This window comes from Chanodichthys erythropterus, chromosome 13 (assembly GCF_024489055.1).
Source record: "Chanodichthys erythropterus isolate Z2021 chromosome 13, ASM2448905v1, whole genome shotgun sequence".
Lineage (NCBI taxonomy): Eukaryota > Metazoa > Chordata > Actinopteri > Cypriniformes > Xenocyprididae > Chanodichthys > Chanodichthys erythropterus.
In genome coordinates, this window is record NC_090233.1 from 47,277,959 (window position 1) to 47,300,422 (window position 22,464).

General features: G+C 36.0%; 1 protein-coding gene across 2 annotated transcripts in view; it reads right to left on the reverse strand.

Moving 5' to 3' along the window:
• Window positions 1–1,078: 1,078 nt before the first annotated feature.
• The window catches only part of serinc5 (serine incorporator 5), a 29,495-nt gene continuing 8,109 nt past the window's right edge, over window positions 1,079–22,464 (reverse strand). Inside the window, exons 3-12 of one of the 2 annotated variants that reach the window (XM_067408140.1) lie at window positions 18,790–18,968; window positions 17,626–17,708; window positions 16,706–16,799; window positions 13,102–13,313; window positions 10,546–10,638; window positions 10,207–10,333; window positions 5,948–6,017; window positions 5,808–5,844; window positions 5,449–5,590; window positions 1,079–3,314 (exon numbers count right to left, since the gene is read on the reverse strand). In XM_067408140.1, coding sequence (XP_067264241.1) covers window positions 3,170–3,314; window positions 5,449–5,590; window positions 5,808–5,844; window positions 5,948–6,017; window positions 10,207–10,333; window positions 10,546–10,638; window positions 13,102–13,313; window positions 16,706–16,799; window positions 17,626–17,708; window positions 18,790–18,968 — 1,182 coding nt within the window. In that variant the 3' untranslated portion in view covers window positions 1,079–3,169. Of the gene's footprint in view, window positions 3,315–5,448; window positions 5,594–5,807; window positions 5,845–5,947; window positions 6,018–10,206; window positions 10,334–10,545; window positions 10,639–13,101; window positions 13,314–16,705; window positions 16,800–17,625; window positions 17,709–18,789; window positions 18,969–22,464 lie in introns of both variants that reach the window. The other variant, XM_067408139.1, reaches the window with a different exon arrangement.

A 22,464-nucleotide genomic window follows, 5' to 3' on the forward strand; every position in this document is an offset into this window, starting at 1 on the left:
ATATCCTGACGCATCCGAGCTTTATGATTGCAGTGATAGGGATTAATTAGTATGAGCTGAAGAAAGTGCATCCATCCACATCCATCCATCATAAATGTGCGCTCCGGGATGATAATAAAGGCCTTCTAAAGCGAAGTGATGCATTTGTGTAAAAAAAAAAAAATAGTTATAATAAGTTATGAAGTAAAATATCTAGCTTCCGCCAAACCGCCTTCCGTGTTCAACGTACGAGGAAAGTGTAAAACTCTTGCAGTTCACAAAGCTTACGCTACGTCCTATGCCTTCCCTATTCAACTTACGGAAAAAGTGTAACTGACGTGATGCCAGTTTACACTTTCTTCGTAACTTAAATACGGAAGGCGGTCTGGCAGAAGTTAGATACTTTACTTCATAACTTGGATAATTTTTTACACAAATGCATCACTTCGCTTCAGAATCCCTTATTAACCCCCCGAAGCCGTGTGAAGTACGTTTATGATGGATGGATGTGGATGGGTGCACTTTCTTCAGCTCATACTCACTGGTATCGCTCACTGCCATTATAAAGCTCGGATGCATCAGGATATTAATGAATATTTCTCTGATTATATTCATCAGAAAGAAGAAAGTCATATACATCTAGGATGGCTTGAGGGTGAATAAAGCTTGGGCTAATTTTCATTTGAAAGTGAACTAATCCTTTAAAAACATTTATAAAAGATTTCTATTTCAAACACATACTGAACTTCCTATTCTGTTTTATACATCAATACAACTGCTTTTAACACTGATAATAAGAAATGTTTCTTGAGCAGCAAATCAGCATATTAGAATGATATCTGAAGGATCATGTGACAAATTAGTTAATTAGTTATAATTGGCTATAAATATACATTAGTTGTATTCAATTATATTATTTTAAATAAAAAAAAAAAATCTTAAAAATCCTACTGATCCCAAAATTGAGAATATATATGTATATGTCAGTCAGATCTTTTTCATACAGCAACAGCAAACTTCATAGTGACCATGGATCTAAACTAAAAAAAATAAAATAAAATAAATAAATAAATAAAGTGACGGACTACAGTAATCCATTTGTCTTTTTTATTGAAAGAAGTGGCAATACCAATAAAAACACTATAAAGAATATGGGTTTGATCCTGCAACAGTTAAACTCATTTGACCCTTCATGAAACATTGAAATGATGAGAAAAAGTAAATAATAATAATAATAATAATGATAATAAACAAGGCATATAAATGAGGAAGAAAGCTGTTTTAAACTTACTGTACATACTTTTGGATTATAATGCCTTCATGCGAAATTAGTGAAAACCGCACTAAGCGCAAGATTACTTTTGTTTGCAATACTATGAGTACACCTAGTGGTCATCTTTACAAAGGACTATTTACATAAAGCACATATTGCAGTTAAATGTCACATTTATGTTCAGCATATTTGTAAGTAAAGGAAAGCATAATGTTTAATCTAGACAAACACCAAATACTGAGCATCAAATTATTCACAGGCTACATAAAACAGTATAGCTTGATGCAGTTGTAACATGTAATGTTTAAGGCAATGATTTAATTTACTCAAAACTTACAAAAACATCATCAGATTTCTTTAGGGCATTGAAGAGAAGTTATTCATAAAGTAACAAAGTAAAAACATGGCAGCTCCAATTCTAGTGACTCAGACATCATGAAGAGATTTTGGTTTGTCTGTAGTTTGGTCAAAACATTTAGGGCAGCTACAACTGCTACACAGGAAATAACCATACAATGTCAAATAATTCCAGTTCTAGATTCTATTTCCTTCATCAATGACAAAGCCAACCACTTTTTTTTCTAGCAGGGAGCATCAGGAATGCTACAGTACGTCTAATATAGGCAGGTCCTGTAACTATGTAAACCGAACACCACAATCGAGAAACACAAACATGCACTTTTAGCAATAAAAACCTCTGAAAGGTTAAATACAATAGCTGTACAGAGCTGTAACAATGCTTTAGAAGTATAAAAGATGGTATAAACGTGTTCTTTGACAAATGGCATGCTTGCTGGCCTACTGCATGAGCTGAGATAAAATATTATAGGACATCCATGGTCTAAAGCACCATTTAAATTGTAACAAAATAAGGAAAGTAAGCAAGAGAAATGTTTCAATGTTGCTGTGGGCCATACATATAACAATCTGATGACAATCTGTATGGCAGTTTAGGTTTTTGGGGCACAATGTTGTGGCCTTGGCTTTCCCCGTCCATTTCAAATCAGTGTACAAACCTTTACTGGGAATGGCAGTCACATGCTTTACTTAGAATGGTATGATTCACTGGAAATACCATATGCTAAATATGTAGCATTCATCACTACCTGAGATTGAAGATGAAACCGAAAGACTTTAGTAAACTTTAGGAATGTTGCAGACTTATTTGGAAATATTGTTTTGGCGCAGTCTTAAAAGGAAGCTATGAGGATGTTTCAATAAATACAGTAACAAGACCTCTCATATGAGTAAATCTATTCATATACATGTACAGAAATAACCTTGCAGAGTCATTTCTCAGCTCGTTTTTGTTCCCATGAGTGCAACCATGCAACTGATGGATAGATGGTGTAGTCTGGTGGTCTTGCAAGGCAGCAGTCCTACCTAATCAGGCAAGATATTTTTCTATTAAATAAATATATATTTACTCAAATGAAAATCTTGTTTCCCTAATAAAACACCCTTGTAGTGAAATAACATAACTATAAAAACACTAAAAACCTAAAAATATAGTACTTTCAAAAATGCGGACAAACTCTTGAATGAAAATCACAGATGGTTTTTGGATTTGCATAGAATTCTTCAGCTACCAAAAGAAAAGCGTAACAAGCAAGACACTTACAGGTGATGTGTGAGCCTGAGCAATGCTTTGTTTTTATACCTTCATGTTAGAGGAAAACAAGAGCCCTACATCAGTATGAGAGCAACCATAACATGATTTCTGTAACAAATCTCCATGGAAATATACTTAAAACAAAACATAAGTAGCTTTTGAGCCGTTACTTTACTAAAACTAATAAAACAAATAAAAACACAAACAAACAACATAAACATTATCATCATAATTTCTCTTTCTCTCTCACACACACAGTAGTTGTAAATGGACAGTGGTGATACTGGATCATGTGTGAAGAGTTTTTAGGCTTGAAATCTCTTTGGGAAGAGCATGGGAACCACCAGGGTCCACATGTACAGAAATAAACAGACCCAACATGATGCCATCTTGATCCAGAACACTGACCAGCTCCCCTCCAGCAGCCTCTCGATCTTTGCATTGTCATAACTGCAAAGAGAGAAGATCATATAAATATGAATTATGCACGGTGACATCTGACCTTCTGGTGTTAACCCTCATGTTCCTCAGAACTGAATACTGGGCTTTAATTAGGTCACAGAAATTGTATAGTAAAATAAGAGTACTATTGTAATAAAATGAATAAAATTAACTGACTACATTAGTAAAAAAAATATAAATCTTGATAAATATTATATACACACCGATCAGGCAAATATTATGACCACCTTCCTAATATTGTGTTGGTCCTCCTTTTGCTACCAAAACAGCCCTGACCCGTCGAGGCATGGACTCCACTAGACCCCTGAAGGTGTGTTGTCATATCTGGCACCAAGATGTTAGCAGATCCAGATCCTGTAAGTCCTATAAATTGCGAGGTGGGGCCTCTATGGATCGGACTTGTTTGTTCAGCACATACCACAGATGCTCGATTGGATTGAGATCTGGGGAATTTGGAGGCCAAGTCAACACCTCAAACTCGTTGTTGTGCTCCTCAATCCATTCCTGAACCATTGTTGCTTTGTGGCAGGGCATATTATCCTGCTGAAAGAGGCCGCCAGGGAATACCGTTTCCATGAAAGGGTGTACATGGTCTGCAACAATGCTTAGGTAGGTGGTACGTGTCAAAGTAACATCCACATGGATGGCAAGACACAAGGTTTTGTGTATGAACTAACATTTCTTTTCTTCTACAGGCCTAACAAGCTAATTTTGAAATAGAGAAATAGTCACTAGGACTGAGTGTTGTTACAAGTGGAAAAATTCTCTATGAAAAAAAAAATAGTTTTGACCTATTGAGTAAACAGTGAACTATTAACCCTGTGATATTTTTTAATGATCTTGTGATTCAGTTGTTCTTATCAAAATGTACTCTGCCAGTAAGCGGGGCAGAGGAACCAAGTTGCTTTTCTTAAATCTGAACCAATCATATAAAGACTGATGATAATTAGTAATAGATCACACTATATTGACTGTGAGATGTACCTGAAATCCTATAAAACCTGCTGTATTCCTTTGATCGGAGAGAGATTCTCTGGGAGAACTCTCCCAGCCTTGAATAAAAGCTTTGAAGGACAACAACTGGAGTCTCTGGTTATTGCTGTGCAGCAAGTTAGGTTAGGGAACACTAGGTTTAAGAGGGTCAAGATGTTGACCGAAATAGGTATTGAAGTGTCGCCAGTAGCCCCTTGGGTGTCGATTAGGAGACGCCCCGGGAAATAGGTATGGAAGTGTCGCCAGTAGACGCTCGGGTGTTGATTAGGAAACACCCCAGGATCAGGCAAACTTAAGTCAGGTGCATAGGGGAAAAATCTACCAGTTTCCCAGCAGAACATTGCTCAAAGCATCACACTTCCTCCACTGGCTTGCCTTCATCCCATAGTGCATCCTGGTGTCATGCGTTCTCCAGGTAAGCGACCCACACGCACCCGGCCATCCACGCGATGTAAAAGAAAAAATGATTCTTCAAACCAGGCCACCTTCTTCCATTGCTCAGTGGTCCAGTTCTGATGCTCACGTGCCCACTGTTGGCGCTTTTGATGGTGTACAGGGGTCAGCATGGGCACCCTGACTGGTCTGACATCTTTCTATCAGAACCAGCATTAACTTCTTGATTTGAGCTTCAGTAGCTCGTCTGTTGGATCGGACCACACAGGCCAGCCTTCGCTCCCCACGTGCCCTGGCCGCTCATGACCCTGTCGCCGGTTCACCACTATTCCTTCCTTGCAGCACTTTTGATAGATACGTACCACTGCAGACCGGGAACATCCCCACAAAAGAGCTGCAGTTTTGGAGATGCTCTTACCCAGTCGTCTAGCCATCACAATTTGGCTCTTGTCAAACTCGCTCAAATCCTTACACTTGCCCATTTTTCCTGCTTCTAACACATCAAATTTGAGTACAAAATGTTCACTTTTTAAATATTCATTATTCACGTCACCTGTCAGGGGTCATAATGTTATGCCTGATCGGTGTATATACACACACACACATGAACATTATTTACTCAAGATAATAACTCAAGATAGGCAGACAGGCGAATGACATAGCTGGCTTGAGACATTCAGAGATAATAAAAAAAAAAAAAAAAAGAAGAGAATACAAAATGTTTTTATATACTTACTGAAACCAGTTGGTTACAGTCATCATGACGTAGAGGGAGCCGAGAAAGAAAACAAAATGGAAGTACCAGTAGCTGTAGATTGTGCCATCTTTCTCATCATACTTCACATTCTGTCCTCCTGCAATCTTCTCGTCATCATAGTCTTCTGGAAAATATATACAGTATATAAAAAATAGCTATTTTAAGAAACCTGTAGTACTTCTTCTTGACCACCTGGAGGCTCCATCTACCCTTTTTTTTACTTTGTATATCATCCTAATTATTATTGAAAATATGTTATTCCTAATAATTAAATTCCTAAATCTTCAAGTGGTGTCCTAAAATACTAAAAGAGGTGTTGGTTGAAATAAGCATCTTGCCTGTATCATCAACACAGCAGAAGCAACAGCGTGCTCTCTGAAAAAAAAGAGAAAAAAAAATAAATAGAAGGCACGATTAATGCTTTAGTTTGATGTAATGTTGTATTAAACACAGTAGAGAGAACATAGCAAATGTTCACCTCATTTTCAGGCATATCGTTCCTGTACACTTGCAATGCTGCTGTACTCCTCTTGGTGGTGGAGATCAAACTGGAGGGAAAGAGTATTTTTATGTCAACTCAAATGGCATCAGACACAGGGGGGCAGTGTTCTTTTTTAACTGTCAAATGTAAAAGTAGAACATTCATGGACTAGAACTCATCAAGACAGACGCAGATTTTTTATGCTTCAAAGCTTTGTTTGCGTCACAAAAACTAGAAATATAGCAAAAATCTTTCGACAGGAGACACAACAATGAATAACTGGGCTGACAACTAACGCATATTTTTGTGAATCACATGTGTGTAAATATGGCTTTGGTGGAGAGGAGCGGCTCTAAAGAGAGAGCTTCAGCAGACATGTCTGCAGTTGATGAGAAACACATGTGAGTTCACGTCTTGACAGTATGAGAGCTTCTAATCTTCACTCCCCTCCTACCAGACTACCTGCATTTAAATCTAAATGAACGTCTTGTCATAGCTAGATAATTATGTGTTTCTGTTCCTTCTGGGATCGTTTTTGGGATCACCCATTTAAATAACATGTTATGGGGATTTCCATCAAGGCTAAGAACATCTGAGCTTATTTAAAGGGACAGTTACATACATACAACATACGGTCATTTAAGCATCTTTATGTCTTTCCAAACTGTATTACATTTTTCTTCAGTGGAACACGAGAGATGGTTTAATTATAAAAGAACAAGATTTTAATAATCAAAAGATTTTTTTTTTTTTTTTTTTTTTTGAGAATTACAACCAAGGGGGAAGATTCAAAGGAAATTACTTAAATTTTGGTCCGTTTGTTACACCAAAAATACAGTATGACTTGAGTAGTCTTGGAATATAGTGTATGAGTCATCATATGCACTGTAATATCTTTCATAGTGCTTTTTATAATGCAGTTTAGATTAGGGCCATCACAATATCAGATTTTCAGAAGAAAAGGTTCTATTAAGAAACATAAAGGGTTCTGTCAGGCGCATCACATATAGAACCTTTTAGGAGTCCCATCTTGGGATCATTTTATGGATTAAGTTTTAATTAAATTGTATGATTAAAAAGCTTGTAAACATACTTCCTGTTAAACATGAAAGTATTATGCAATCATTTAACATTTCTCCTTATATAGAACCTTTTTGGCATAAAGGGTTCTTTATAGAAGCTGTGAAATATTTTATGTAAAGGCTTCAGAAGTGGTCAGAAGGATATTTCAACATGGAATGTGCAGAAAAGAGCAGACTAAGGATGCTCAGGTCAAAGACTATGTATATCTATATACATCACATGATCAAAGAATCTAGAAAGTGCTTAAAACAGTAGAACTAACAGTCATATGATTAACTTAGATCATCACAAACCAATCACCAGTACAGTTAGTATAATCAATCACAGTGAAGAAGACTTGAGCGACATTGATTTGTACTCAACTGAAAGATATAAATGAACATGTAGCTTTCTATTCAGAGAGCCTGTCTAAGTTGTTGTGACCAGTGAGCTCGTGGCCTTGAATAAATCTTTTATTCCTGCAAAGAGCAGGAACCAGTGTTGGACCAGCTTACACCTGAGAAAGGCGGTGAGAGTTTACAGACGTTAAAGGTGCCCTAGAACTTCTTTTTAAAAGATGTAATATAAGTCTAAGGTGTCCCCTGAATGTGTTTGTGAAGTTTCAGCTCAAAATACCCCATAGATTTTTTTTTAATTCATTTTTTTAACTGCCTATTTTGGGGCATCATTAACTATGCACCAATATATAGGTTCCGGCCCCTTTAATTCTCGCGTTCCCCCGCCCCCGGAGCTCACGCTTGCCTTGAACAGCATAAACTCAGTTAATATAACAACACAGCTAATATAACCCTCAAAATGGATCTTTAAAAGATGTTCGTCATGCATGCTGCATGCATACATCGGATCATGTGAGTATAGTATTTATTTGGATGTTTACATTTGATTCTGAATGAGTTTGATAGTGCTCCGTGGCTAAAGCTAACATTACACACTGTTGGAGAGATTTATAAAGAATGAAGTTGTGTTTATGAATTATACAGACTGCAAGTGTTTAAAAATGAAAATAACGACAGTCTTGCCTCCTTGAATACAGTAATAAACGATGGTAACTTTAACCACATTTGTAACATGCTAACGAAACATTTAGAAAGACAATTCACAAATATCACAAAAAATATCATGTTATCATGGATCATGTCAGTTATTATTGCTCCATCTGCCATTTTTCGCTATTGTTCTTGCTTGCTTACCTAGTCTGATAATTCTGCTGTGCAGCTCCAGACGTTAATACTGGCTGTCCTTGTGTAATGCCTTTTATAATGTTGGAAACATGGGCTGGCATATGCAAATATTGGGGGCGTACACCCCGAATGTTACGTAACAGTCAGTGTTATGTTGAGATTCGCCTGTTCTTCGGAGGTCTTTTAAACAAATGAGATTTATAAGGAGGAGTAAACAATGGAGTTTGAAACTCAATGTATGTCTTGAACTCTTGTTATTCAACTATGCCAAGGCAAATTCAATTTTTGATTCTAGGGCACCTTTAAAGACCAGGTGATCACATGTGGTTTGAGGTAGTGATAGTAGCTTCTTGACAGGACGCTGTTGCCATACTTCAGGAGGGGAATTACCTTGAAATATTATATTATATTGTGTATATTCGGGAAGGGATTGGGCTATATGCATGGAGCGTTCTTTCGAACTTCCGCAATAATATAAGCCAGCTGGAAAACTTCCGGTGAGAGTCATTTGCTGGTGTGTTGAGCATCAGTAGTGTAATACTTAGTTTATAATCAGAATATAGTCACTTAAATAGTCAGGCATAGCATTCATTTAGTTATTCAAACGTAAGACAGGATAAAAAAAAAATAAATAAATAAAGATGTACCTCAGTGTTCCTCCTTGGCTAAATTCAATTAGACCATCAGTTTTTACACTTTCGTGTGAAAAAAGCTTCAAATATTAAATATTTTTTGTGCACTTTAGATTAATTGAATAAAATGTGTGTTTTTACAAGTGTGCTGAAATCACTGATCTTGCGCTGCACTGACTGACAGCTGCTGTGATTACAAAGGGAAAGTGCGGTGCTAACTAAGAAAAGTTATTGTTTTTCATGAGATTTTGTGAGTATTTCATAATTCACATTGACAAAATGTATTTTTAAACCTAGTTATTTTATAATGTTTAATATTTAGTCAAAAATGAAACTAGGTGAAAAATGATTAGAGGAAATGGCTGATATATGTGCAAATAAATGCTACTTTGCCGCCACCTGCTGGTTAAAGTGGTAATTATTGTCTTTTTTATTTTTAAATAAGTGTTTTCTATCAAATGTTGAATTTCCTACATTTTGAAATGTTTGGTTTTACAATGAGGACAATCTCAGAAGGATGAACAAGTAATGTTTGTGGTCATCACATTAAAAATAACATTTGAAGTGCTGAAAAATGTGTCCGCGTGTCTAATTACAGACATGGCATTCCTAAACGGTCCCAATAGCTTTATCTTTATTGCAATCAATAAAACTGGTTTATTTGCAAATTTGTTAAAATGTGATAACTGCATTAAAATATGAATACAACATTAAAAAGTCAACCACTGATGGTTTTATGTCGATGTACAGCGAGTACAGAATGAACAGCTAACAGTTCACAGGAAATGCCCGAGCATTTGGGATGGGAATTACCCCAAAAGTACTGTAGTATTGTACTGGTATTATATTGACAACTGGAGGTTGTTCAAATTGTCTGTGGTGAAGAAGTCAGATTAGTAGGCTGTGTTCGTATTGAGAATTTCCATGACAACCTCATTGTATACTGTTGATTGGCACTTCCTCTAGACTGGGGTAACTTTTTTTTTTACTGAATCCAAAAAACTCCCACATTGGCAAGCTAACTTTTTTGGGGTAAAGGTAGAGTGTCTTGTTTTTGTCTGTCCTCTTTGACATAATTTCGCTCACTGTCTTTTTTTTTTTTTTTTTTTTTTTTTTACAATTTTATGATTGGTGACAACCAGTGTTGAGTGTCAATCAAACAGTTCCTGGCACTGGATTATTTACAACATTATAAGATGTATTAAAACAACATCAATATTTCTTTTTTTAAATAACAAATAGCAGTTATCTTCAATGCCGTTATATTGCAACACCCCTAGTTTGGATAGATTTTTGCTTCACAAAAGTAAGAAAATCATTATTCCTTTAAGGTAAGGCTGAGAAAATGAATTGCTCATACCAAGAGTACAGTATACAGCCGAACAGTATGACCGTTCCGATGCCCGTCACTATGTTAGTGTCATTCTTCAGTCCTGATTTAAAGGGAAGAACGCAGACAGTGACATTTTTTCCGTCTTCCTCCACCACTGAAAGAAAAAGAGCACAGAACAGATTTTAATAAGGCCGTGGGAAATCACTGTACGAGTATGGTGTGTTGAAATGCATTATTGGAGCTACTGCAGCCTCTGTTTCCTGCTCTGTCCACACACAAGCTGTGTGAGACACCACAGACCACTGAGACACACCCAGGACAGATTGAGAGACTGTGTTTAAGTGTGAAAGTGAGAGACGCACTCACTTTCAATGGGTTTGCTGGCGAGCGCTGAGAAGGTTAGGTACATGACGTAGACAGTGATGATCGCGGGCTGCAGCAGACCTGAGGTGGGCTGGACTGGTGGAGAACAAAGAAAAACATCAGATTTATTGGCAAATAGCTGCACATACAGATTTGAACTGTCTGTTTGAGAGTTTCATGCTCTATGTGGGGTTGGTAAGATTTTATGTTTTTGAAAGACGTTTATGTTTACCAAGGCTGCATTTATTTGATCAAAAATACTGTAAAACAGTAAATATTATTCAAATTTAAAAATAACTATTTTCTATTTGAATATATTTTAAAAATGGAATTTATTCCTGCGATGGCAAAGCTGAATTTTCAGCATCATTACTCTAATATTCTGATTTGCTGCTCAAGAAACATTTCTTATTATTATCAATGTAGAAAACAGTTGTGTTGTGGATATCTTTTGAGTGATTTATCATCAAGTTATAAATCAATGTTGATCCTTCTAAATATTAAATGATTTGAATGATTTCTTTAACGTATGTTAAGGCATTTATTTTCCTTTTCATCTTCAAACACTAGAGAATAACGATAAATATTGTCTGTACCACTCACTGACAGAAAAGTAAAACTTATCTATATGTTTTGGGGAAATATATAGATAACCAACTTCAACCTATCTATATATGTGTGCTGGTATTCTTGAACAACTGAACAACTGGCACCCTGGATGATGGAATGACAAATTGGCAACTGGAAGAGCAGTTCTGTGACCTCGGAGGGTAACTCCATTCCTAAACAATGGTCTTGTCATCTGTATAATCTATGGAGACATGCTTATGTCTATCAATCCATGTGTGGAAATTTTCTCTGTTTATCTATTTCTTAGCCAATCAGAATAATTTGACTGATTAAGTAATGATGTAATTAGTGGACTCTGTTAGAGTATAATTGGTGCTGTACTGAATGTGTACACAGAGCAGCCCATGAACTCCTTGTGAGTGTTGAAGCTGACTTCTGCTGATGAAACTGCAAACTATTCTTCAGTAAAATTGTCTTCAATTTATTTTTTAAAACTCTGGGTCTTTATTCATCACATTGGATCTTCGGCTTGGTGTGTTCCTGCATTTACATCTCACTTAAGTTCATCTTTAACAATACTTATAATTTAATAACACTGTTAAATGTAATCTTAATATATGAATATACAATATACTCTGAATTTTCATATTGTACATTATAATCCTGTGATGTCTAAATTCACATGTTTAATTTAGACAAACTATAATAGATTTTTTAATAACTGTCATTTATTGGTTATCAGCCATAACATGAAAGAAATGTAAGCTAGCCAGTTTCAGCCAGAATTTCCCTACTTAGGATAGTTTTTACATTTTTTATTAATTTAGACTTGGCTCAGTTTGTAAAAACAAACAGCAAATGCTTAGCAGTTTAGCAGATAAGCAGGCAACACCCTGAATAAATATTTATTATGGTTACAAAAGTATTACACTTAAGCATCAGGTGCGTTTGAAGGAATCTGATGTGAAAGAATAGCTTACCAACCTTGTTTTCAAATCATGTAAATACCAGTTAAAAAGTAAACATGGTTTACATGGAGCTGAGCTCCGCAAACTCCATCCACAGGAATTTGTCTGTGGTAAATGACATAATGTCACAGATGCAACTAATAAATAAAAATAACTTACAGTACGTACTTTTTTTTTTGTTCAAAATTAACAAAATTTATATAATGAATCAATACATCAATCCTTCTTCCAAAATGTGTTTTTGTCTTAAACCAATTGACTATAGTAAGCATATTATAAGTGACTATATTTTAGATCCGAAGGGGTGTTTTTTGCGGGTTTTTGCTTGCGTGTGTCTCATCATATCTGTAAATAGAGAAAAGCTGCTCCAGCTACTTTGACTCGTGTATGCTGAACGGTTGACACGGAGCACAAACAAAATCCCCAAACAAGTGTTTCACACATTTAAAAAAAAATGCCAAACAGAGGAGAGTCTGCTGGAAAAAAAGAAAATGCGACAGAGCTCGTAATAAAACCAGAATCAACATTTGCTTGGCTTAAAAGAGATGGCGAGAACTGAGTGATTTGAAATGTTGTAAAAGCAAAGCTGAGATTTTTATTACTCTTCAACTAGTAAGCTTTAGATCCTTTCCATCTAAACTGGTCATATCTCTTAAGCCTAGTCGTGAATGTTTTGTGAGCAGTAGGATAACCATATTCATCCGCAGTCAAGCAGAGCCGAAGCACAACCAAAACAATGTTATTCTGCAAAATGCATGCAGTTTTGCTTTTTAACCGCTAGAGGGCCAAAAGTTACATGTGTGCCTTTAAATCACTTTCTAAATAAATTTCACCTTCAACTTTGGTTTGTTTAGTGAGAATCCATGATTGTTGATTGCATAAAAGTCTCCGGCTTTTGCACACATGGGAAAAGCTCCAGCTCCAGGCACTATGAATAAACTTGTTTGCCTGACATCAAACAAACATCTGCTTGTTAGTACAAAAGTAGGTCACTGAAGTCCAAGCATCTTGGTAAACTCACAGGTCTGAATGCAGGGCGAGATGGCCAGCAGGGACACGACGAAGCACAGGCCGCAGTTGACTCCAAGGAAGAGCTTGTTGAGGAAGCAGGCCTCTGGGTGGGTGTAGAACCTGATCATAAACAACATGGCTCCCACTGCCACGGAGAACAGCACAAGTGTGACAAAAGCCAGCGCTGCATACCACATTTTATTATATTTGGCTCCTGAGTACCTGTGGAGGGACACAGTGGAGACGGTTCAAAGGAATGCTCTGGGTTCAATACAACTTCAGCTTTTGTGGCATGATGTTTTGTCTATAAAAATAAACAAATAAATAAAAATAAAAATGTATTTAAAAAATTGCAGTTACACTTTTTTTAAGGTGTCCTTGTTGTTACAGTGTAATAATATATTTAAGTACTGAGTAATATTAATTAACAACATGTACTTACTATAGGGTAGGGATAAGAATATGGTTTGCATGTAATTAAGCACATTTTACTGATATTACTACAGTAAGTACATGTAACAAGCACACTGTAAAATAAAGTGTTACCAAAATTGCAATTATAGTAAAGTACCTAAAATGGAGGTACAAGGGGCCAGGCAATAAACATTAAAATAAACATTATAAATCTTAAAAATCTCTAAACATTATACATGTTAACATTACACAAGTGATTTAGAATTGCATAATGTCTGTTATATGAACTCTTTCAACTACATTGTCATTATAATGTAAAGCTGGTAACTTTCACATGATACAAGCATATATCAAAGAAATTTGTGAATTAATTATCTGTAAAGCACTGTTTACATGGAGAAAACTCCAGCAAGAAGAATTACCCTGCAAACATATAACGACAATTCATACAACTTAACTTTTTGTTATTTCATGTCTGTTCATAATACATTAATGTTCAAATTAAAAACGTTCAAAAGTTTGGGGTTGTAAAGATTATTATTATTTTTTTTTTATGTTTTTGAAAGAACTCATGTTTACAAAGGCTGCATTTATTTGTTAAAGCTGAATTTTCACACCAGCCATTACTCCAGTCTTCAGTGTCACGTGATCCTTCAAAAATCATTCTAATATGCTGATTTGCTACTCAAGAAACATTTAATTTTATTTTGGCAATGTTGAAAGCGTGACACGTTTATATTTGTGAAAATGTGATACATATTTCAGGATTCTTTGATGAATCAAAAGTTAATGAATAGAAAGTTTTGTAACAATATAAATGTCATTACTGTCACTCAGTTTAATACTAAAATTACACTGAACCCAAACTTTTAAATGGTGGAGTATGTAGAAACAAGATTAATAAATGCTTTAAAAGTATTGTTCATTATTTCATGTAAGCTATTGCATTGACTATAGAATTATGCTTGTATTCATGCCAGAACATTCCTTTCATACAACAAAAGCTCTTTATTACAGACATTCCTTCAGATCTATCTCAAATCCAGGTAGGGGTAGTCCCACATAGTCGGAATTTTCACTATGAACATATAGTTTGGTCTACATTGTGACCCAGAACCGCCCATTTAGACAAGAAGGGGCTTTCAGGCCAACAGACAATACAAACAACCACAATTTTTAAGGGGGTGGTTAAATCTGAAATCAGATATTGAGATCAAACTGAAATCTACAGATTGCTTAAGAATATATAACGCACTACAGTTCAAAAGCTCTGCATTTATTTGATTAAAAAAACACAGTAAAAAAGTAATATTGTGAAATATTATTACAATTTTCAAACTTTTTTCAATATATTTAAAAATGTAATTTATTCCTGTGATGGCAAATCAGTCTTCAGTGTCACATGACTTCTAATTTGCTTTTGTAATGTCTTTACTGTCACTTTTAATCAATTTAATGTATCCTTGCTGAATAAAAGTATTATTACTTAATAAAATCCTACTGACCCCAAACTTTTGAATGGTAGTGTATATTGCTACTAAGTATCTTGAACAAAAAGTATTTGGCCACTTAACCAGGTGGTCTGTGGGTGTGCCATCTGAGGCTGAGACTAAGGCAGGAGTGACCAGTGACTAACTAGAGATCCTGATGTTCTCACTAATGACCTGTAACTGCTGTGTTCCTCAGCTGTTAAACCAAGATTGCCCCAAGAGACTGTCACAGTAATTCATCAACTCTAAGTCACTTTGGATAAAGAGCATCTGTTAAATGACAAGTTTTTTTCTCAGAGGTAGACTGTTTTAATCATGAATGTACCATATCAGTGATAACCATGACTAAGTGAGCAGTGACGAGACATGAAGGCGTGGGGTGAGGGAATGTTTCAGTAAAGCACATGAGACGTGCTGACAGCAGTGACTTCCATCTGCTGGGCAGCCCTCCAGCGTCTGCTTCATTTCAACATCTCGATAAGGAAATACTGTATCTCTAAAGCCTATAGCTTAATCTAAAAAGACAGCTTTTTTGAATTTTTACAACCTAAAACTAAAAATGTAAATAATGGAGAAACACGTACAGTAGGAGATCGCAGGAAATATAGACGATAACTGACAAATGCACTAGGGAAACTCAGGGTTTAAAAACTGACAGTGTAATCAAAGATAAAATGTGTATATATATATATATATATATATGTGTATATATATAATATATTATATATATATATAATTTTAATTGATTATAATTTTCATCTAAATTTCAATCATAAAGAATGAGGTTTTGTCAAGTTTAAGTTACTTCTTAGGACATATTTCATTACAAAATTCCCTGTGACAGTCTCGGATGTTTCTGCCCTTTTGTGCTGAGGTTTCTTTTTGTTGAGCAGAGAGGAAACTATGATGCACAATGAGCTTTGCCGTGAGTTTCCTGTCCACAGACTGGAGAACAGCCAAGAACCTCTTACTTATTCTCTTTCTCCTCCCTATAATGTCAACAACCCAACACAAGGCCATACTCTAGTCTACCGCCACAACACACATTATTTATGAACACACTCTTTGGGAGAGCTCTGCAAAAAAAAAAAAAAAAAAAAAAAAAATCTTTAAAAGAGCTTTACTTTCCTTTTTCAGCATGACTGTCTTAAAGTTCAAATGTTTCATGTCTTGAAAACTCCCATTAAAACAAAACACTTCTTGGTTCTTGGAATGAAAATGCTAAACAACACTTTCACTGTTACTGGTATGAAACCTGCTCTGCTTGTGGTTGAAACTGGAGGTTGTGGGAGTGAATCAGCTCATCGAATGCCCAAACCATCCATGTGATTTGTACTTCACACTTTGTCCTCCACAGTGCCTAAAATAAGAAGCAAGTTCACTAAAATTTTCCACAAATCTTTCAACCTGGTGTTAAAAAGTCCCCTTTTGCTATAGCAGCACAATGTTAGGACCACCCTGGCTGGCAACTATGCAACTTATCTGACAGTGGAAATTAAACGCCGCCAGATTACAGTATAGTCTCCATTCCCAGACCTAATGATTTCCAGTTGCAGGGATTCAAATTACATACCAAAGAAACAGTTGGATACGATGATGGAAAGTAGTGGAAAAGTTCTCCATGAGCTTAATAAGTTTTCCACTTGGTGAATGAAAAGAGGAAAGAAAAGGGAAAAGACAGTTATTTGGACACTCTAAACTTTAGCTCACCAGTTTTGATTCCATCTGTGGGCAAACTGAATGAGAAGCATCAACTGGATCATGATGAAGAGAAAACCTCCAGCTGCACCCACATAACGCCAGACTGAGAGAGAGAGAGAGAGAGAGAGAGAGGAGAGAGAGATGAGTCAAATGTCTTTCCCTCTGGCTGATTACTGTATGACAGAACAAACACTGCTTTCTGCTAAAAGCCAGGTTCTATACATATCAGGAAGCACAAATCATTTAACAAGACACTAAAGAGTGATAATCATTTGGACTTGAGCTAATATAAAAGCATACATGAGCTTCTCTTGCACGCTGACCTTTGGGGTTACAAGTAATGCAAGTTACGCAATCAAAACAAAACATAATAGTTTATAATAAATAATGCATTATTTTAACAGATTCTTTTTAAATGTAACATATGGTACAAAGTACAGCTATGAAACTCATTCAGTGCCATGGTATTACAATACTATGGTACTGCTTCAGTATGTATATTAAAAGAATTTGAGATATACTTCCATTTAATCAAGTGTTCTAAAAAAGAATAACATCTATTCTATTAATATGATTTGCATAATAAGTAAGCTTTAAACTTAAGATCTTCTTGCGCAACATTCCTCTAATATGTCTGAAGTGCTGAGGTCATTGATACAGGCAGCGGAAGACTGTTTGAGTTACTAGAGTTTATGAACCACAGAGACATGCTCACAGTAGATCAACTGTTGCTCTTGGACATTTAAGAGTAGATATCTCAACAATACTGCAGGCTCAAAGTAGAAATAATAAAACTTTCCAGGATCGTCTCAATTCCTTTTAATAAAATGTTTCAATAAAATTTAACAAGCCTCTTTAGGGTGCACAGAAACAATAGCAGCACATGTTATAAAAAGAGAATGTGTATGTGAAAACAGATCATGCTAAACCTTCTAGAAACTTGTCTTGATTTGGGAGAAAGAATCCGCCTGCACAGCAGGCCAGCAAAGCCACAAACTTAAAGAACCAGAACCTACAGAGAAACGGGAGAAAGTGTTGATTTAAGACATAATATGCTGAATAAAGGGAAAATATTTAACAGGGTTTTCAAACTGAGAACTTGTACTAAAGTTTAAAATGAATTATTAATGTGATCTAGAAAATAATATTAATAATTCAAAATAATTGTTAATAATTCAGTACATTCATTTTTCACAATAAATATTGTTCCAAAGCAACTTTTGTTTTAATTTTTACACTCTAAAATCCAGAACCTGGTTTAAAGATACACTACTGTTCAAAAGTTTGGGGCCGGTAAGATTTTTAAAAGAAATTAATACTTTTATTCAGCAAGGGTGCATTAAACCGATCAGTAAAGACACTCATAAAGTTACAAACCGGTAAAAAAAAATCTATCAGTTTTACATGTTAAGAAAACACATTTTCACAATTTTACAGTTTTTACTGTATTTTTGATCAAATAAATGTAGACTTTGTGTGCATAAGAGACCTCTTTTTACCTTAATTTTACTGATCCAAAATGTTTAAACAGTAGTGTACTAACACTTGAAAATGAAACTTTTCCTTTGACTCCTTGCCATCTAGTATAAGATTTCCTGTTTACCCTTGTTAGTATATCGTCATAGGGTGGTGTCAGGAAGATCTAAATGAGGTTTTTATTAAGGGATTTGGGTCTGTTTTTTCTAAAGGCTTGTATGAGTGTGCAGAGCAGGATAGAGCTGCATAAAACACAGTTCAGCTATATACTTCCTCACCCTGCATTTGCATACAACACAAAGATCTGATTATTGCAACATGAAGTGCTCTCATATGGGACTAAACCATCCCATTCATAGGGGTAAAGCTCGTCTCCAAACGCCATTTCCTCTGGACAGAGTTTTAAATTAATACCTCTATTCAGGGCTTTGGTTGTGGGTGAATAATGGAGCATTAGGAGGCTAGGACAGACAGAGGGAGCAGGCCAAACAATACACAGTGCTCCCTATAGCTCTTGTGAACCTGGGTCGGGAGGGGCCACGAAGCAAAGCAGAAGAGGAACAAGCACTGTTTCCAGTATAAATACCACTTCAAAAGTGTCTGGGTAGACCACTTACCCGTTGTGAACAGCTGCCCGGCATCCTGTGCTGGTTCGCACACGAATGGTGAACACAGAGAATAATAAGAAAAAGCAGGCCATGCCGAAACAGACTTTATATACGGCTGAATAGCCCACTAGGGTACTGCAGTTCTCCCCCGCATTGAGCTGTTGACACATTTCTGTGTAGAAAGGAATCTGAGAAAAGCACAAAACAATAGAGGATTAAAATTACATTTTGAGTAACAGAATAGTGATTTTTTTAAAGTATAGTAAACAATAAATTTATAATGTTACAAAAAATTTCCATTTCAAATAAATGCTGTATTTTAAAACTTTCTATTTATCAAAGAATCCTGAAAAAAATTATGACAGTTTCCATAAAAAATATTAAGTTGCACATCTGTTTTTAACATTTATAGTAATAATAAATGTTTCTTAAGCACCAAATCAGCATATTAGAATGACTTTCTGAAGGATCGTGTGACTGGAGTAATGATGCTGAAAATTATGCTTTACCATCACAGGAATAAATTACATTTTAAAAATATACAGTCAATTTGGATTCACTTTAATTATATACATTTAACAATTCACAATATTAAAGGGTTAGTTCACCCAAAAATGAAAATTATGTCATTAATGACTCACCCTCGTGTCGTTCCAAACCCGTAAGACCTTCATTCATCTTCGGAACACAGTTTAAGATATTTTAGATTTAGTCCGAGAGCTTTCTGTCCCTCCATTGAAAATGTATGTACGGTGTAGTGTCCATGTCCAGAAAGGTAATAAAAACATCATCAAAGTAGTCCATGTGACATCAGTGGGTCAGTTAGATGTTTTTGAAGCATCGAAAATACATTTTGGTCCAAAAATAACAAAAACTACGACTTTATTCAGCATTGTATTCTCTTCCGGAATCCTTTCCATTGAATTGATTCCATTGAATCCTTTCATCTGTCTGTGTTGGTATTGCACTTTTACGTCGCCGTGGTTGTTTTTGGCGATTAGGACATCCGCGACATTTTGAAGCATTGAAAATACATTTTGGTCCAAAAATAACAAAAAGTACGACTTTATTCAGCATTGTCTTCTCTTCCGGATCTGTTGTCAATTCGCATTCACGACTCCGCTTCTTTCTTTCCTGTTTTACGGCGGTTGGCATCCAGCTTATTGGTGCATTACTGCCCCCTTCTGCTCTGGAGTGTGGTTCACGACTCCACAGTGACGCTGCTGATGTAAGACACTGCTGACGTGATATCCGGTGCGCCCGAGCTTCGTTTACAGTCTGAGGGAGACGCACGCTGTATTCAAGCTATTCTATATTGTTTGTATTTTGGTATTGGTATTTTTTTTTTTTTAAATGGTGCGTAAGTGTGCATGTCGCGGATGTCCTAATCGGCAAAAACAACCACGGCGACGTAAAAGTGCATTACCAATGCCGACAGATGAAAGGATTCAAAGGAATCAATTCAATGGAAAGGATTCCAGAAGAGAAGACAATGCTGAATAAAGTCGCAGTTTTTGTTATTTTTGGACCAAAATTTATTTTCGATGCTTCAAAAACTTCTAACTGACCCACTGATGTCACATGGACTACTTTGATGATGTTTTTATTACCTTTCTGGACATGGACAGTATACCGTACATACATTTTCAATGGAGGGACAGAAAGCTCTCAGACTAAATCTAAAATATCTTAAACTGTGTTCCGAAGATGAACGGAGGTCTTACGGGTTTGGAACGACATGAGGGTGAGTCATTAATGACATCATTTTCATTTTTGAGTGAACTAACCCTTTAATGTTTTTACTGTATTTTCATAAAATAAATACAGCCATGGCGAGCATAAGAGACTTCAAAAACATTTCTATAAATCTTTTTCAATATAATATTCAAATGTATACTTCAAAGTACTGAACACTATAGTATTACTATTGTACATGTCCAAAAACTTGGAATTAGCATGGTTTGTCTGTAAATGTATTAACTTCTACAGTTTAGAGATCAGCTAAGAAGTCGGTCAGAATCAAACCAGTATTTATGGTTCTCTTTTGTGGTTTTGAAGAGAAAGCTGGCACAAACTACAGGGCACTGGTCAATTCCTAAAATACATTTAGGTTCCCAACAGTCTGCAATTTGTAGACCTGCTATAATGCTGGGATGCACTGCTATTATTATAACATGGACCATCATATAACATAAGGTTATTAAGGTGTTCCTCTGTCAGCAATGCACCACTTCCTATTCCATTTGCTCTGTCCCTGTATTGTAACCACGAAAGACCACCAGGAGGGGATTTTATGTGCTCTTAAATTTGAAACGACTATTTGTGAAAAAGCTTTAACAGCTGTAAATCTTTTTGTGTCTTGGGCACCTCAGTGGCAGTTCTTTTGTGCCTCACCGAGGCAGCATTTTTTATAACTGCACTGGTCTTTTTTAGTGGCTGGGTTGTTATACTCATGGCATTTACTCAGTAAGCACTCACTGTGGTGTTGAGAACAAAAAGAGGACTTGAGCTCATGTTACATACCCAGCCTTTAAGTGCATTTCAACAGCTTTCAGTTACCTATTTTTGTACAGTTACAGAAAAGTCAACATGCAGAAAGAGTTAGGAAATGTTGCACTCTATTTGCATGTGTTATGATGGAGCACTGATACTCAGTCTTACATTCCTTTCATGCTTTGAAGCAGAAGAGTAATGTAGCTCTCCTTTGTGTTTGTTTGAATAACATGGGCGAGCTGCCTGCAAATAAACCCTTGATCCCTCTACTGACCTTTTCTTTAATGAATGAAAGAATGTGTATATGTTGTCCCTTCAAATGCTGTAAATGCCCACTGTGGTTTTAAAAAGATCTGTCCAGGTAGTAGAGGACATGATGTTCTTCTATTAGTAAGGTAAACATTTTTATTTAGTAAAAAAATAAAAACTGAAGAAACAGACTTCAGAAACGGCTATGATGGTGGCCTGGCAGTTAGGTAACACATCTGCATGTCATATGAACAGATAGTAATGATACTGCTCTAAGTTTCACAAACCACACGTATGCAAAACTTTCTTAATTTCAAGGCAGACATCAGTGATAAAGATCAGTTGAGTTCAGTATGTGAGTCAGCGGTTGATGTCACTGATGTCAGAACACGCCCCCTCAGCCAGACTGAGTGGCAAAAGAGCCTAATGCATGACTGGATTTAATAGAGGAAACTGCGAAAACGTGAGTAAAACAAACAATTATCTGTTTAAACCAAAGGTTGGACTTGATATAATGTTCCTTACAACTTACCAAAGATCCAGTGATCTATGGATATTGACATGCAACCAGGAATCGTGTTTCCTGACATTTATATGTGCCTGATGTTGACACTGGGGAAATACATAATGCAAATTTTTCCTTAAAAATACATAAAAGCAAAATTTTTGCCACTCAGTGGGCGTAACTGCAGTCACTTCGGCGATGGTGAAGTCACATACCCTCAATTCAGACTGATTCAAACCAGTAACTCTAGAGTGGTGATAAGCCTTTTTGAATTTTTTTTTTTTTTTAAAAAACACTCATAAAATCAGTTATTACTGTTAACTAAAACCAAAGTCCCATCAAGACAAGTCATTTCACTCGGCGGCCATCTTTGAAACGGCTCTCTGGGCATGCAAGTGCAGCTATTATCTCTCTAAATGGGGAAACATCAAATTCTC